General features: G+C 43.1%; 1 protein-coding gene across 2 annotated transcripts in view; it reads left to right on the forward strand.

The window, feature by feature from the left end:
• GRIK5 (glutamate ionotropic receptor kainate type subunit 5) overlaps positions 1-18558 on the forward strand; it is a 565130-nt gene that overhangs the window by 431546 nt on the left and 115026 nt on the right. For both annotated transcript variants that reach the window (XM_082273102.1, XM_082273101.1), the window contains exons 8-11: positions 1148-1309; positions 5363-5515; positions 13912-14016; positions 15295-15402. In XM_082273102.1, the coding sequence (XP_082129228.1) occupies positions 1148-1309; positions 5363-5515; positions 13912-14016; positions 15295-15402 (528 nt within the window). The remainder of the gene's footprint in view (positions 1-1147; positions 1310-5362; positions 5516-13911; positions 14017-15294; positions 15403-18558) is intronic.

An 18558-nucleotide genomic window follows, 5' to 3' on the forward strand; every position in this document is an offset into this window, starting at 1 on the left:
AAGAAACCTTTCTGTATTTGGAGACGAGGTGTTCATCAGATATTTTGGTTCTAATTTTGCCCATCGTGTGTTTTATCCTTGACAATAGCTGCTTACAAGTATCGGTGCTGCCGAAAACTGATGGCATGAATAAGGTGTGATTGTGTGGAATGTTTTTCTTTGGGAGGATAAAACGTATAAAAGTCCAGTAAAATTATGCTGTCAATTTTTTCTTCGGCCACATGTGTTTTCCACGTGTAAATGCAAAAATCTAAGATTTTAAAGTAAGTTTACAATTTTGTGTTATAGCCATGTTGGCCCGCATGCGTTCCATGAGCCGCATGTTGGACACCCCTGCTATAACTTTTTACTAGCTAAAAAACCATTTTTTTGCCCATCCCTGATTATCTGATAATCTCTTTTAAATTTGTTAAAGGGGGGACCTGACCTTTCCTGACTTCGTATATGAAGATGGCCATATACTGAGTGAATATCAAGCAATATCTGATAAATTTATAGAAATAAGAGCTGTGGGTAGCCCTGTCAACACCATCCGATTTGACATCCTTTAATCTGAACATAGAAGAAGTTGGGCAGAAAATGCTCGACTGAACAGCGCCTGCATCCAATCAGATGTAGGCACTATGTTGGGTATTCTGACAGCCGGGGTGCCAGCTGTCAGAATACAATAGGGGAGATCACATGACTGCTGATCTTACAGTTCTCAATCTTCTTGAAGTGGAGAGCAGTGACTGTCAGTCAGTGCTTTGTGCTCTGCCCCTGCAGTGTTCACCAGAGGGCTGGGAATGGGGAAGGCAAAGCTGGCTTCTGCTCCCAGCCACACGCTGAGAGCCGGAGCCAGATGTCAATCAGGAAGCTCAGTGGACTGTGGATCCTAACAATATGGTTTGAATCCCTCCAGAGCCTGGAGTGGCTCTGTGACACTGTTGGCTGACTCTGGGTCACAGAAGAGCACAAGTAAAGTTCACTCCCGTAACCCACAAGAGAAGCATGGCCAAAAAAATGTTGGCCCTACCTCTCTTTTAGGCCAAACAAACACAGATTTGTTAAAGATGAGGATGGATCATTTTGGTCAGAGACAGACATCAATGTTAAAGTATATGGGTGATGTCTATATTTAAGTGACTTTGCTGTTTCTTTTTTTCAGGACTTCCCCTTGTTGTCCTTGGAAGGGGTGGTGAGTGACCATTCCAATATTCTGGGGTTTTCCATGTACAATAGTAGCCATCCATTCTATCTAGAGTTCCTGAGGAGCCTCAACATGTCTTGGAGGGAGAACTGTGAACTCAATACCTACCTGGGACCAGCTGTAAGTCACAGTACAACTTAAATATGGCCTGCCCCTTTGGAAATATATTATTGACCATGGCATTTTTTTAAAACCTGAAGGTTAATTTTCTTATGTGTTGCCTTCCTTAAAAACCTTTCTCTTTCATTACATATTTTGTGTTGCCTATTTTGTGTCGCCTTCCTTAAAAACCTTTCTCTTTCATTAGATATTGTATTTTAGACCCGGTGGTGTCATCACTGGGTCTTTGTGCTTCTCCATGCAATGCAGGCCAATCATGGATTCTGGGAGGGGTCAGCAGGGTGCTGTGTACATAGCATCCTAAAAACATCACATCACAGTATTCTTCACAAAAGCCCTCGGCCCTAATGCAAGCAGTGGGTTGGCCCTTCAGATAAGTTATCCAAATATTAAAATGCCATAATGGGTGGATGTTAGTCTGGGAGAGTGGGCATTGCAAGGCAGGCTGCATTTGTATGTATAAATGGAAAAAAATAAAGGATGGCGCTCAGGTGTGCATAATACTGGTGAATGGTCAAGTCTTGACAAGGCTACATTTGTGGCAAAACATGTAGTTGTGGCAATCGGGAGGCTCCATAGAAGCGAGCGCATTCAGTCCTCCGCCCCCCTTGGCTTCCGGGTGACTCCTCGGCCGGCTATTCACGGACTTCCGGTCTCTTGCGGTGACGTCATCTGCGTGCGCCTCCCGGTGCTCACGGCGGGCACTGAGGGAGCACAACGCAACGGCTCCGGTCTAGGAACGCGGCCGCACACCGGACCGTGTGAGCCCTCCCTCTCAGACCTACTCCGCTCTTCCATCTGCCAGCCCTATCTTTTTCCAGCGGTCATCAGGCTCCCATGACATACACCAGGGATTCCTGTAAAGACTAGCCAGGAGACACAGAGGCTTCAAGGATCGGTAGGACTACCCATTTTATTACATTGTTTTAACCACTGTGGACTTACCTAATAAACCTTCATTAGACCGTCCATCTGAGTCTCCATTGGGGTTATTCACCAGTATTATGCACACCTGAGCGCCATCCTTTATTTTTTTCCATTTATCCATATGCCATCCTGTGTTTAGGATTGGGCGAACAGTGTTGCTATAGACATTCTTATATATATGCAACTGTGCATCCTCTGTATAAGGACATTTCAGGATTTCATACCTTTGGATTAGCGCCAGAACTCCTTTTTTGAGTTGCATTTGTATGTAGACCACCCTAGGTAATACTAATGTGTGAGTTGTGAGGTTGAGCTCCCGCTAAAGAACTGAAATCCATTGTATGGAAGGGGCGGGCTAGGGACATTAAGGCTGCAGACGAAAGGACTAGATTATTATGGATGTCGCTGGGCAGAGAATAAAGCAGGCCTTTATCTGACTTGCTGTGTTTTCCATTGGTTGGACCAGTTTTTGTGCTTTCCATTGGTTGGACCAGAGGAACCATGTTTTTATCACATGGAGTGGGTCACATGCTGCCCCATACTTTGAAATAACGTGTATCTCTTTTAGCTCTCGGCTAAATGAGAGAAGGAAATGGAAGAATATGCTACAAACTCTCAGATGAGTCTCAGGCCAGCTCTTTCAATAGAAGGTGGCAGCTCAGAAAACAGACACGTTTCATAACTGGAATTGTGATTGTCATAAATATTCAATATTACAGAAATAAAAATGTTCTTCCAACAAGTTCCTTCCCTTTACTTTATATAGCACTGAAAAAATGAAGATAGAGTCTAAGCGGTCAACAACGTTTTTTACAAAAACTTTTGGTAGACGAGGCTTGGTGCTATGAAGGAGCCATGTGGGAGTGCTATGATAATGACAGCTCCAAAGTGACAGCTAAATTAAAAGTTGTTCTCCGCAACTTTTTACTCCTTTGTTAATTTGCAAATGACTTCTGTCAGCATTCATCACATCTCACCGGCAACAGTCTCATTACCATACAAATATTACTCTGCATGGCCTTATATCATAATATATTGTTTTAGCTGGGATCGGAATTCATTTATTATTTGACAAGTAAAACAGAAAAACATTTATATGACAAAACAATTGCTAATTGTGTTTTCTATGCTTTTTAGATGTTTTATTTTATATTTTAACATTTATTTGCCTTCTGCACTTTCCCCGGGTCCATGCGTAGGCAAGCTGTGCACGTAGGTAGAAATGTTGAGGAGAGCATGCCTAGAGCAGAACTTTACATACAAATTGAAAATTTGTGAGCAGCTAGGCATTTTAGTGCAGAAGAGATATACTAAGGAGTTGATTTGCTGGAGAGTGCAAAATCTGGTGCAGCTCTGCATAGAAACCAATCAGCTTCCAGGTTTTATTTTTGGCAAAGCTTAATTGCACAAGCTGAAGTTAGATGCTGACTGGCTACCATGCACAGCTAGACCAGATTTTGCACTCTCCAGCTTTAATAAATCAACCTCTTTGTCTCTTCTGCAATAAAGCCTATTTGCAATCTTCTTAAAGTAGAGTTCCACCCATTTTAATAACTTGGATTACATATATATATTTAATCCCCTTTAAAACTACTTTTACCAATGGAAACTTTTTTTTTTGCTAGGAAATACCTTATTTTCTTTTTTATTCATCCTCTCCTCACTTCCGGGTTCAGCCGCCGATCGGCGATTACGTCATTCAGCGATTCGCAAGGGCTGCTGGGATGTAAATCATGGGATGAAATCTCGCATTATTACACAGGAGTCCTGAGCTGTACTCGTATGTATTGGATCGAGGCCGTGCTTCGCCCCGCCTCCGCCCCGCTTCCTCTCAGTGAGCTGTACTCGGATGTATTGGATTGAGTCCGTGCTCTGCCCTGCCTCCACTCCGCCTCCGCCCTGCCTCCTCTCAGCCTCCTCTCAGCCTCCTCTCAGCCTCCTCTCAGCCTCCACTCAGTGAGCTATACTCGGATGTATTGGAATGATTCCGTGCTCTGCCCCACCTCCACTCCGCCTCTGCCCCCGCCCCACCTCCTCTCAGTGAGCGATGACTGAAAGCATTATATCCTCACTGAGCTCACTGAGAGGAGGCGGGGCGGAGGCGGGTGAAGCACGGCCTCAATCCAATACATACAGTACAGCTCAGGACACCTGTGTAATAATGCGAGATTTCATCCCATGAGATACATCCCAGCAGCCCTTGCGAATCGCCGAATGACGTAATCGCCGATCGGCGGCCGGACCCGGAAGTGAGGAGAGGATGAATAAAGAAGAAAATAAAGTATTTCCTAGCAAAAAAAAAAAAAGTTTCCATTGGTAAAAGTCGTTTTAAAGGGGATTGCACACATGTAAATTTACTAAAATGGGTGGAACTCCACTTTAAGAATGTACACACTTGCGGTACTCTCCTGGCATCTTCCAGGTGTCATGATCGATATCAATCGTCCCAAAGAGAGACCCTGGTTGGGGAGAAGAAAAATACCCCACAGCTACATAACTCTGTCCCTGACATGGCAGGCCCTGATTGCTAACAAGGTGAAGATCTTGGTACTGCCATAGGTTGGCTACTATGAGCAACTACATTTGTGTTTATTCAATAACCCAGTACATCATGAATGAGTCAGGATTCAGAGAACTGTTAGCTTTCATATTATCATCTCTCCCATAGCTAGTAAACCAAAAATAATTGATGCACAATAATATTACAGATTTTAACAGCTCCATCAATGCATTCTATCTATATGATAATTTAGAGTTCTTTCAACAGCAACAACCCATCAGAAGGCAATTTTAATTATTTAACCTGGAAATCAAAGATTTAGTTGCTGTGGAGGACGTCTCTGCTTTCTTTTAGCCGGCCTAAACACCCTGTTGTAGGTATTGCGGTATTGACTACATATATTTACTACAGTATTATATCAGCGCAGTGGGCCGGTAATGAGTATGGTTATTGGTTGGGACAGCAAAGGCATCTTTTGAATAGTAATTGTTGTAGATGGAAGTGGAGTGGGTGGCAGGAGAAAGACCTGAGATAATAATGATCATTATTTGCCAGGAGAAGATAATAAGCGCACCATTTAGTTGTGAAAAGAGCTCACTTATTATGTTTTTCTCTGTTTCCCTCAGCTGTCCGCAGCGCTCATGTTTGACGCAGTTCATGTGGTAGTCGGTGCGGTACGAGAGTTGAACCGGAGCCAGGAAATCGGTGTCAAACAGCTGTCATGTAGCACATCACAAATCTGGCAACATGGGACCAGTCTGATGAACTACCTCCGCATGGTAATAGGCATAACCAAAAGTGGACAGTAACCTCATTCACTTTTACGCTGTTAACTATAAGTAAACCCAATCACTAAAACCTTATATAAGGTTTAACCTGTTAATGTAATTTCAAAAGTCATTTTGAATATTTTTTAATCTGTAGCTTTCATATTTCAAATATTACCTGGTGATCCTTCCTTGTTTAGACACCTTTTATAGGGTGACAATGCTCTGTCCTATTGTTGTGTATAGTTTGTGACTTTATATGTACATAGGGAAGCCCAGAGAGGAATTTAGGCTGAATATGGCTTTAGACAAGGTAGCACCTTTGCTCCCCTCCGTTCCTTTGATTGACATTTATAAGGATTGCTTTTGGTCACGATTTCTCAACCAGAGCTCCATGGAACCTATTGTTCCTCCAGAGGTTGCTAAGGGTTCCTTAATACATTAGCAATTTCTGCCTCTTAATGATAAGTAACCATTGACACCAATGATCGTTTTAGCTATCTGTATGGTAAGCACTCTTCCTATTGACCACCAATGTGAGGAACATTCTTTCCACTGGCTACCAATGTACGGAACATTCTTTCTACTGAGCATCAATGTATGGAGCATTCTGTCCACTAACCACCAATGTAAGGAGCATTCTGTCCACTAACCACCAATGTAAGGAGCATTCTTCCCACTGACCACCAGAGTAATGGGACTCGCCTTCCAGTTACCACCAATTTAAAGGGACCCTTCCCCCACTGACCATTTATGTAAAAAGGATTTCACTGGCTGCTGATGTAAAGAAGCACAGTTCAGCTAACTTAATGTTCACGTCTACATGCCATGAGCTGTAGATTATGATCGAACTTTTGAAAAGTTCGGTTCGGCCAGAACACCCGAACTTCCGAAAGTCCGGATTGCAGAACCCCATTGAAATCAATGGGACCTGAACTTCGGTAATCAAAAAACACAATTTTGAAGCCCTAAAACCCAATAAATGCCCCTAAAAAGTGCCTAGGGTTCTGGGTCGTGCCCCAGGGACTATTAATCACACAAAAAAAGTTCTTAAAAATTGTCGTTTTTGATAGAGAGCCAATTATTGGAAAAAATATTGAAAAAAAAAATGAGATTTCTTTGGATTTAGTGTCTGGGGGGTCTACAAAGTGTACCTGTGAAGTTTCAGCTCTGTAGCATGTCCAGAACCGGAAAAAAAAGATCATTTTTCTTAGAATTTTTATTAGCGCAGGGATGGGGTTCCGCTCCTTACACACCTGGCCGTTTTTGTTTCAGGCGTTTATTTGGCATTTTTTGGGCGTCTTTGGAGGCAGGCATGACATCTGAACTTCTGTATAGGGGTATATATACACACACACATATATATATATATATATATATATATATATATATATATATATACACATACACACATATAGGTGTAAAAGGAGCAGAACCCCATCCCTGCGCTAATGAAATTATTTGCAGGGATGGGGTTCCGCTCTTTTCACACCTATATGTGTGTATATATATATATATATATAGATATGTGTGTATGAATATATACCCCTATACAGAAGTTCAGATGTCATGCCTGCCTCCAAAGACGTCCACAAAAAAGCCCAATAAACGCCTGAAACAAAAACGCCCAGATGTGAAAGAAGCGGAACCCCATCCCTGCGCTAATACAAATTCTAAGAAAAATTATCTTTTTTCTGTGGCGGTCACCCTGACACTTAACACTTTCCCTACAGAAACTAGATTATTGAATCTAACTATAGTGGTATATAGTACCCTAACTACACTGCATATCCCTTTCCTCACACTAATAATTGCTAAATGACACTGGAGCAGCAGGAGTAACAGAACTGCTTCCACTCTCTTCCACAGCCTCTGTATTACAGTGCTAGAGATTTGGCGGGGCTATCTTATATACTGGGGGCGTATTCACTACTGATTGGCCTCTGGACCCCCTAGTCACTTTAATCACATTCCTAGCATCCTCCTGCCCCCTCAATTGGCTTTTACTCATGTTTCTGGTCCAATCACTGGCTTTTAAAGCCCAGTTTCTGTCCCATTGCATTTTGGGCGGTTCTGGTGCCGAATTCCGAACTTTTACAGCAAAAAGTTCGGAATTCGGCCGAATTTCGAACAGTCAATGTTCGGGTCGAACCGATGGTTGACCCGAACCGTTCGATCATCCCTACTGTAGATACAGTAAGTCATTCTTAACTGAGGTTTCCCATGACCTGAAAGTTATTTTGAGGGCTCCTCCATTTTAAAAAAAGGTTAAGAAAGGATCTTATGAACACAGAAAAGTCACTCCATCTGAAACCAAATGCCTACAAGTACATCCTTCATTGTGAAGTGACAGGCAGGTGCACAATTTTGACAAACTGTGTTCTCCTCCTGGTTTCCATTATGAAAGCTTTAGGTGGCACCCTGAACATCTGCCAGGTCCAGGGCTCCAAGGTTGCTTTTGGTATGATGAAGTACTGGGGCAGCCATATCAATAAATTACATACACAGGCTCTGCTTTGCAGTGCTACACCATGGTTGTACTTTACTACTGCTTCTAACAATGTAAGTCTATGAGTTGGATGACTCTTAAGCCAGTAGACAGGATTTGAAAATCATACAAAAAATACAGATTTCGAAGTTATCATACAATATTCTGATCGTTAGTACACAGCTTTCATCCGAAAATTATCCGAAGGGACAAACAAACATTTTTCTCATACGATACCAGATCGTGCGATTTCCATTTATTCAGTACAGTTTGCGCCCAAAAATACAATACAAATCCAATAAAAAACATTACATTACTTCTGAATTTTTATTCTGTCGTACGAGAATTTTTCGAACTTTAGTAACCTCCTTCATTTTCGATATGAGACTAGCATGCAAAAAAAAAAAAAAAAAAATGGAGGATCGTTCATCCGATAATCTCATTGTGTGTACGAGGCTTTAGAAAATGATCCACTCCCTGTGTAACTGAAGTCTTATCCCTACAATTGCAGTTAGGCAAAGGTTTTTTAGTCACTAATCTTTTCTGCCTCTAGTGGCTAATATATAAATCTCTACAATTAATGCAATAATAAAAATATAGTACATCATAAATCACAGCGCAAAACGGTGCAAATAAACTCAATAACATATAAATCAATAAAAATATGTGAAAAAGTGAAACTTGATACAAATTGCTAATACAGGCAAGTGCCAAGTAAAAGTCCATAAAAGTTTCCAATATGGATCCAAGAAAGTGCTGAAGTGCCTCAAAACTTCTATGTACTCATGCAGTGAACTGTGCTCTTCACCCTCTTGTGCCTAAACTTACCAGATAATGTGGACCCCTTAGCAATATTGCATGTGGGTCTATCAGGCTGTGTCTGTTAAGAGGGAAGATGTCACATCTCATGTATCCTGTGATGATTTAACACTCATAAATGAAGAAGACAGAATCCCAATAGCGTAATATATTCTTTATTTATTCTTACAAATCTTTAAAATCACACTTACAATGTTCCAGAGTAAACATCAATACAGGGCAGTCATTCCATCAGTCCTAGTCCGTGCAGTGACGTAGACGTGGATCACAAACCTCCGTGCGCGTTACACCGCTGACTGGACGTGACGTCACTGAGCAACCGGAATCTACGTCGACGCATTTCGCCACCCCACAGGGTGTTTTTAAAGACCAGATGTTATTATGTTATTGAGTTTATTTGCACTGTTTTGCCCTGTGGTTTATGATGTACTCGTTTTTATTTATGAACAGAAACAATGGTAATATTGTTTTAGGCTTTGTTCAGCTAGCGCGGGTTTTTGGGTTTAGTTAACCACTTCCCGTGAATCAAAGTACCTGCACATTGGCTCGGAGAAGTGGTTGTACTGGGATGATATGCAGCTGCAGGCATCAACCCGGTACTGCTCTTTAGAGCCGGCAGTCGGCTTTCAGAAGATAACAGCCGATGCGGCTCTGGAGCCGTTCGGCCGTTATCTCAGTAAGCGGGAGGGAACGTCCCCCCCCCCTCCCGCCTTCTTCCACCCATCGGGAGACCTGAGCAACCAGCCGGCATGTCCGCCAGCTGGTGGGAGTCCCGAACAAAGCCAGATTCGGCTTTGATCGGGTCTCCGATGTGTTAACCCGGAAGAAGCGTCATGACGCCACTTCCGGTTTACTTGGCTGCTAACGGCGTCGAGTTTAAATAAGTGTTAGTATTCAAAAATGCCAATTTCAGCATTTCGAATACTTTGAAGTGCAGTGGAGGGGTCTCCATTAAGAGTGCCTGTCACTGCCTATTACTGTCACAAGGGATGTTTACATTCCTTGTGACAGAAATAAAAGTGATCAGATTTTTTATTTTTTTATTTTTAAAACCGTGCTAAAAATAAAAAATGTAATAAAATAAATCGGAAAAAATAAAATAAAAATGCCCCCATCTCTGTGAGCTCGCGCACGACAGAAAACGCATACGTAAGTAGCTCCCGCAAATGAAAACGGTGTTCAAACAAGACATGTGAGGTATCGCCGCGATCGCCAAAGTGAGAGCAATAATTCTAAAAAAAAGACCTACGCTGTAACTCTAAACTGGTAACTGTTAAAACATTTTAAAATGTAGCCTATGGAGATTTTTAAGTACCGTAGTTTGTCGCCACTCCACGAGTGTGTGAAATTTTTAACTGTAATATGTTAGGTATCTATTTACTCAGCGTGACATCATCTTTCACAATTTACAAAAAAATTGGGCTAACTTTACTGTTTAGTGTTCTTTAAATGCAGTGAAATGTATTTTTTTCCCCCCCCAAATAAAATTGCGTTTGAAAGACTGCTGCACAAATATCACGAGACAAAAAATATTACAAGGACCGCCATCTTATATATTTAAAGCGGAGTTCCACCCAAAAGTGGAACTTCCATTTTAGGTAGTAATAACCCCCTGACATGCCTCATTTGTCATGTCATTTTTTTGGGGGGGAGCGGGTACCTAGTTTTGACAGGTACCCACTCCCACTTCCGCTCGGAGTGCCGCGGCGCCCTGAACGGAAGTTCTCTTCTCCCCCTCCCTCCTTGTAATCTTCTGGGACATGTCAGAGGTCCCAGAAGATTGCCGGCCAATTAAGACGCGCAGCGCAACTCGCGCATGCGCAGTGCGTACCCGGCTGTGAAGCCGCAAACTGTCACAGCCGGGTGCCCACACCAGTGATGCCGGCGCCGGCGAGACCAGAGGGAAGAGGATCGAGGCTTCGAGAGGCCGCATCGCTGGACCGTGGGACAGGTGAGTGAAAAGGCTGGAACTCCGCTTTAATGTGTGGGGGTTCTAAGTCATTTTCTAGCTAAAAATACTGATTTTAACTTGCAGACAACATGTGTCAGAAATAGGCTTGGTCCTTTAGTTGGAAAAATATGGCAGGGTAAGCATGTAAAATCACAGTAATTACTTTTAGGTATATACTGTATCAACAATTAAAATTATCTTTGTGGTGGGGCTCCCCCTCCTTGCAAGGGTTTAAATGTTTATTCTGTCTAGGGGGATTGAAATAAGTGCAAACATCTATTTTATTGGTTGCTTCCCTGATAACTGGAACCAGAGGCGTACATAAGGGGGGGTCAGGGGGGGTCCAACCACCCCCCCCCCCCCAAAGCATCGGTCAATTTCACAGCAGCTAGGCCAGTGTAGCCTATCAGCTGCGGGAGCTGCACTGCTACTGGGAAGACCATCCGTCTTATCCACGAGGCTGACAGGCAGGGCCCGGCTGACACTGAAGCCATGTTTACTATTTGCTTCACTAGCAGATGTGCCTGCTGGGAGTGCTGTATATACTGTCTATATACACACCACAATTAGTCACAGTGTGGCAGAGGTGCTAATTATTGTTCTCTGGGTACTCAAGGCTGAACCCCCCCCCCCCCATGAAAAAAAATTATCTACCACCCTCTTCTGTTCTCCAGCACTCTTGAGATGTGGGCAGGCCCTCACCATTCTCACATACAATGCAGGACTGCTAATCTTGCATTGTATGTGATGATGTCAGAAAGCCTGCAACTGGTCAAGCATTGAAGCAAAGCGGCTTTGGGGAGCCAGTCTTACAGCTAGGAGGAAGCCTGGGGAGCAAGGAATAAGGTAAGTATTAATGCTTAATTCTCTGCCCCTACTGCCTTATGTGGCACTTTAAGTCCCTAAATACAGTGTAAGTTATACTGTTTCATATTGTTTTGGTTTATTACAAAAGAGAGAAAGGAGACATGTCTATCCCTCCTCCCATGTGACTGCACCGATTGCCTGAAGCCAAATGTCCAACCTTATGTAGGAGGAAAGGGAGTGAGTCACATGCTCCCTAAACACAGAATGACCGGGTATTTTTCTTTGCTCCCGGCAACGAAATGAAGTCTCATAGGAGTAAAGGGAAATTGAAGTTAAAGCCTAAATCCAGGAAAAGTAAAAATCCTCCCTTGCAATAGGGCTGTCCCCACACTGCAAGGGTTAAATACTCATTTATATCTAGGGGACAGCAAAATCAGTTTTATTTACCTGATCCTCCACTCCTCTCCTATGCTCGTGGACCATGCTTACTGCATGGCAGTAGGGTGTACCTTGGCATCCTCCCATCCAATGCATGGACCCTGCATCTGGCTTGAAGATGTCAAGGGGCATCCGACCACTAGAGCATAGGGGAGAATAGGTTGCCAGGACCAGCCTTGCAGTGCAGGAGTCTGCAGGACTGGTGGATCAGGTAAGAAAAACTGCTTTTCCCATCCTATAGACCTAAACAAGCATTTAACCCTTGAAGCGGGAGGACAACCCCAATGCAAGGGAGAGATATTTACAGTCCTGGAGTTCAGTTTTAAAGTCCACTTTCAGCCTAGGTTCACACATATGCGATGTGGGAACCAGCGCGATTTCCAGTGCAGGTTCCCACATTGCATCTCCCGCCCACAGGCAGTTCACACTGCCCTCTGCGAACCACTGCAAGTGTCAGTACGAAGTTAATGACACCACCAGATCGGTTCGCAGATCGCAGTGCAAACTGTGAATTCAGACAGGCATCGCATTGCATGGGTGTGAACGTGTACAGTTGACACCAGCCATGTTGTAATTGAATGTTATCAAAAATTATCTTTCCTTTTCAATCTGCAGTGCTGTCATTTCTGTAAAATGTAAAGAAACAAAATATGGTTAGTAGTACCCTGCAAGGTGCCTCCATTCCCATTGTACATACAAATGCAGAGTTTTAGCCATTAGGACTTTAGATGAAGCGCCACACAGTCAGTGATAAAAATATAGTACAGGTTTATTGAGTATATACCAGCAAAAGAACTAGAAAATGCCAAAACAGTTGGCCCAAATATACAAATCTATTACATGGTTAACTTACATACGGTAATCAAATAGTCCATGGTAAATGTGTCATAGCATCTATGTGACCCAACGCGTTTTGTGAGTTCAGTCTCACTCTTCAGGGGTTGATGTATAGTCACAATCTATAAAGTAAAATGGTTAAAAAATATAACATAGTAATGAACATGAAAATGTATCAAGTAGATTAAAATGTGGAAGTCAGACTAAGGGATACATACTTACAAAGATGCAGGATGCTGGATGCCAAAGTCCCATCAGCAGCCATCTGAGACGTCTGACCCAGGAGCTGTGGGTAAAGGATCCAAAATGGGCCAGCAGCGCAAAACAGGACAGATGGAAGAACAGGCAAACAGAACCGTCTAGCATGGCCTGCCAGGATAGTGGCTAGAAAAAAAGAGTGTGGGTGATAATGTGCAATGATAAATTAAGCAAAAATAAATAAGAAATGATGAAAAGGTAAAAAAATTGGTGAGAAAATGTTAAGATTTTACATTTCTGTGAAATGTAATGCAATATGGCTACCTGGAGATGTTCTGTATACAGATGCTGTACAGAATGCCCCCCAGAAATGCCATTTCCTGCTTGTGTGATTTGCTCACTGATTTTCCCAGAAGTCTGCACTAAGATACAAGTAAGATTTTGGGCATCCCTTGCAACAAAATGTCATTTTTAGTGAGATACCCTGAAAGGAAAACCATATCTAAAGGGATGCAGACCCGGCCAATTTTCTCATTAGAACCCTACAGGTGCAGCTGCTGATAGATAATTATAAAACCACTCCCATACAGATTCACTAAGTACATGGACACAGACAAACAGACAGCTATTTCTTCAGTTGCTAAAATCCGTGCAATGTACATAGATCACCCAGAGGGGCATGTTTTTTCTTAACAAAAGTGGAGTTACTCTTTAAGTTACTGCCATTTAGGTGAGCCTTCCCCTGCATGGATAAAGCATAGGTTCACTTTAAATGATCTCCAGAGCTTAGTCACCCACACATGCCATTCATCACTTCTGCATGTGAAATACGTTTCCTCCCTTCTTTATTCTTCTTTTTCTACTTATCAGGTTGAGTACGATGGACTGACTGGACGTGTGGAGTTTAACAGCAAAGGTCAGAGGACAAATTACACTCTGCGCATCTTGGAGAAGGCAGGAGATGGTCACCGAGAGGTAAAAGGACATAGTCTATGGACAACTATGAAAGATTGGTAGTGATTTATAATTTTTTTGATGGCTATGCAATGTAACTGGAGAATTTTCAAAAAGTTCTAAAAACAAGAGGAGAAAGTCCAAACCCCATGAAGACAATACCTTGTAAATGTTACCACCCTAACCACCAGGCCACTATCGTATTCAACTTTTATAGATTAGGGAAGGCTTGGCAGTTCAGTTTCTAGCAGTTCAGGCTTTTGTAGCTATGCCCGCTGGGAAGGTTTCCTATTTCCAGGGCAGGGAATAAAGAAAACTCTCCAGTGGGGTCACAGACTCAGTAAAAAATCGACTAAGAATCTAACCCTTCCAGTTTATCCAAAACTATTCAAACAAGCAAGAGTTATACCCCAGTCAAACACTCTGTATAAACTCTTTCATGGGATGCAACCTATCTGCTTTAGTGGCTCTAATTTTCTTCTTGAGATTCTTCTTCTGTGGTTGGTTTCTTCGCATATTAAATCTCTTCAGTTGCCAGTATCACAGTTTCTAAATGGCCATGTCTAAATGCAGTGGCGGCTGATGCTCCATGGGCCGGGGGGGGCCTGGGGGGCGGCAGACAGACCAGACACACCATACCATCCCCCCCAATCGCCGACTCACTCACCCTGGACTGATGTGGAGGGCAGGCAGCGGCGGCGGTGGCTTCCCCCAGCAGCGGGGGTTGCTTCCCCTGCGTCTCCTCCCTCCTCCTCCTCCACCTTGGCCAATAACTTGGCCTCTCCTTTCGGCCAATTGAAGAAACGGGTCTCAGTACCCGCTTCCTGATTGGCTGGGAGGAGGATCCGTGTGATAATAGCGAATATTCATTTGCTATTGTCACACAACTGGGTGGGCTCAGGGCGCAGTACTCTGCGCCCCAAGCCCACCCTTTTTTGAAGCCTATTAGAGCCTCTGGAGCCGTGCTTCAAAAAAAAAACCCCCATTGGAATCCATGCGTCCAGCGCCCTGCATGTAGATTAGGGGGCCGGACGGATGGATGGGGGGGGCGGTGCCCCTGCACATCCAATGCACCAGCACCACTGTCTAAATGAGCCCCAGTTACCATCCTCAGTCTATAGGCCTCAGAGAGGGAGGCTGAACAGCACAGAATCATGTGATGAAAAGCTACATTGTTCTAAGAAGCACTGAAAACCTGCTTAACTGCACTGGTTCAAACAGAAGTTTAACAACATTTCCTAGATGATAATACCAGTTCACTAACTGATGTTGCTTGTTCCCTTTTCTGTTCCTTCACAGGTTGGAGTTTGGTATTCAAACCGCACCTTGGCCATGAATGCTACCAGCCTGGACATCAACGTGTCAGACACTCTAGAGAACAAGACTCTGGTGGTCACCACAATTCTGGTGCGTTCCTGTAAAACAAACCTTGTAAACTCACCAAAACTTCTGATGTCTTTGACTTAACTAAGTGTTCATCATCTGCAACGATCTTTATGCGTCATTGCTGGCTTCTACATCAATATTTTACTGTCTCTGTAAAATTCCTTTGGTTGTTCTAGATGTTATCTTTTCACTACCAGCAGTATAAAATAAGTTTATGGAATCGGGTCTGACAGGCTAATTCTTCAGTGTATTTATTTTGGAGTTGTTTATCTCTTAGGAGTGTTATTTGTTCTTATGTCACCTCCTCTGGTGGTAATCACACATTTCTGGTTTTCTTTGTGACTGTTGATACTCAAACGGCAAGATTGGCCACTTCATGACTTTTAGGCTTACACCTTCTCCGTAAAGAGGTCCTTGCATCTAAATGTGAGGTCCTTAAAACTTGTTAATCCTCTTCCCCCATGCTAAAAAGAAAGCAAAAAAAAAATTAGAAGGGAAAAAGTAAAAAAAAAACACTCAACTACAACAAACAAAGATATCGAGGCAAGATGCTCCTGCACAGTGGTGGCGTGATTTCTCAAGAGGACTGGGCACTTCAACATTCACAGAATATCATTAAAGTTCCATTGCCCACCTGAAATTGCTTGTGAGCAAACGTTCTCTTTTAATGTGTTTTTTTTTTTACATGGAGGAGGAAAGGAGGTCTATTCTACACGATAAGGGGACCATGCATTTTGATGCAAAGTCCACATTAAAACTCAAACTCAGCTTTGCATAGAATGGGGAAGGGTTCAAATTTAAATTTTCTTGCTGCTGGTGTCCACATCAAGAACAATTTACCATTTCAGGAAAATGAAACAGGTTCCCCAGATAGCCTGCCACCTTTGTTACTTACTGTAGTTGTTAAAGAGGAGTTCCAGGCTAAAAAGCAAATAGGTCCTGAACAATAAAGCACCCCATTCCCCCTTCACTGCCGGTTTCCCTTAGTTGCAATGTTGACGCCTGCACCCAAAGCTGATAGACGAATCGGCTTGAAGTGCCGACATCGCGGGAACCCTGGACAGATAAGTGTCCCTATATTAAAAGTTAGCAGCCACAGTATTTGTAGCTGCTGACTTTTAAAGCAGAGTTCCGGGCACAAAATCGATATTTTTTTTTTGTGCCCGTCCGCTTGTTCCCCTTCACCTGAAAAGGAATTGGATAGTTAGGTTTTTTTTTTTATTTACTCACCTTGTAATTGAAGATCGAATATACTCACCTAGTCTTCACTTCCTCCCTCTGTGCCGCGGCTCCTCCGTCACTTCCGGGCTTGCACTGATTCCTGGGAGCTGAACGTCATTGCTCCCAGGAATCAATGCGACGGCACCCGCCCCGCTCGTCACTTCCGGGCGAGATGGGCCGGTGCAGGCGCATTCTGGGAGAAGAAGACGCGGAAGAAGGTGCCGAAGAGGACCGCGCCGGCTTCAGCTGCCCACAAGAGAGATGGAAACGCTGTGGAAGAAATTTTATAAGTGAGTATTTCTTCTAAAAGGTAAGTGCGAACCGGGACAGATCAGAGGCTAGCCATTGTGGAATGTACTAGCCCTGACTGTCCCGGGGGTATGTTTGTTGAAAAATGATTTCTGTGCCCGGAACTCCGCTTTAAGTTTTTTTTTCTGTACAGGCTGGAACTCCACTTTTAAGGTTGAATAAAGACACCAGTCCATCCAATTCAACCTGTGGTGTGTGTAGGAGTTAGAGAGAGTCTGTTGTAGATACTTGCTTTCCCGAGCCAGCCTGAGCCCTGTAAAATACCCAGTAGTCCAAGATATGGGAAGCATACAACCCTCTACCCTGATATAGCATTGAGTGGCCAATGTTTTGTGGGGTTAAGGGTAAAGTCTTTAACCCTGTGTAAGGTTTGCTCCGAATGTGCATAACGACAGTCTCACTCTTAACACGGCCTGCCAGAAAGCATAAAGGTAATCAGTAGATTATCTATTATTGAAGTAGCACATCCACACATCCTTTCTTTCTCTTCTTTTTTAGTGAATATAATAAAGTTTTATTACTTTATAACTATATCGATGTATGAATTTAGCCTAAATAAATGTACCAAGCTCTTTGAGTCATATATTTATAGAGCAGTGATACTAGTTTTAGTGTTTAGCTATGCTTTTGAAACAATTTAGCCTAATTTTAAAAAAATCTTATCAATGTGCATTACAGGCGGTCCCCGGGTTACGAACAAGATTATGTCTGTAGGTTTGTTCTTAAGTCGAATTTGTTTGTAAGACGGAACAGGAACATTTTTTAAGTGTAGCTCCAGCCAAAATAATAATTTTTACGTTTTTTTGGTTAGCATAGAGAAGGGTTAATACCGCTGTACCATTTTTTTTTTTTTTTTGCTGTCTCTACCCCCGTTCAGAAGATTTCACCTCACTTTCTGTCCCTATGACAACTGGATTTTGAAAATTTTGGGTTGTTGTGGAAACAGGGACTGGTGATAAAGCTTCAGTGGTAGATTTCTCCTCATTTCCTATTGTCTCTCTCTGTAAATAGGAGTCGTTTGTAAGTCGGATGTTTGTAACCCGGGGACCGCCTGTATCTTGTTTCTTTGTATAGATGGCAAATATCTATGTAGCACTACTCCCTTGGGAGCTGCTGGTTACAGGTTCACCTGGGTTACCCTTAGCAACGACATGACAGTTCAGCATTTTTAAAGTGCTTTGACTCATTTAGGAAACAGTCTAGGAGTTTTGTTTTTTTTTGTAGTTTTATTGAGAACTTGGATAGGAGAAGGGAATGAGTGGGATACTCCAACTTGTATAAACTATGCACAGTTTGCTGGGACGACTAGATATTGCTGATTGCGGCAAGGCCGCTGCTTCACCTTGTTACTAGAGATGAAGAAGTAATTCATGAACCGCTTTAGATAAGCTGTACTGTACTGCAGAACACTCTTCAGGGCCCTTCCTGGCACCCCCTTTGTTCCTATTCTTCAGGGCTTTCTACATGGCACCCCGTTTACTCTATCACTCTCTGTGTGAGCTAGCTCCTTGATCCCCTGACTTCACTGGAGTGGTCCCCCTTCCTGGGCAGACCCTTAGGCAAATCTCCCGGTACTCACGGACACTGTTTTTTCCCGAGAGACTCTGCCGGCAGCTCCACTGTCAGCTCCACTGGATCTTCTGCAGC

This window comes from Pelophylax lessonae (assembly GCF_965119305.1).
Source record: "Pelophylax lessonae genome assembly, chromosome: 12".
NCBI classification, from domain to species: domain Eukaryota; kingdom Metazoa; phylum Chordata; class Amphibia; order Anura; family Ranidae; genus Pelophylax; species Pelophylax lessonae.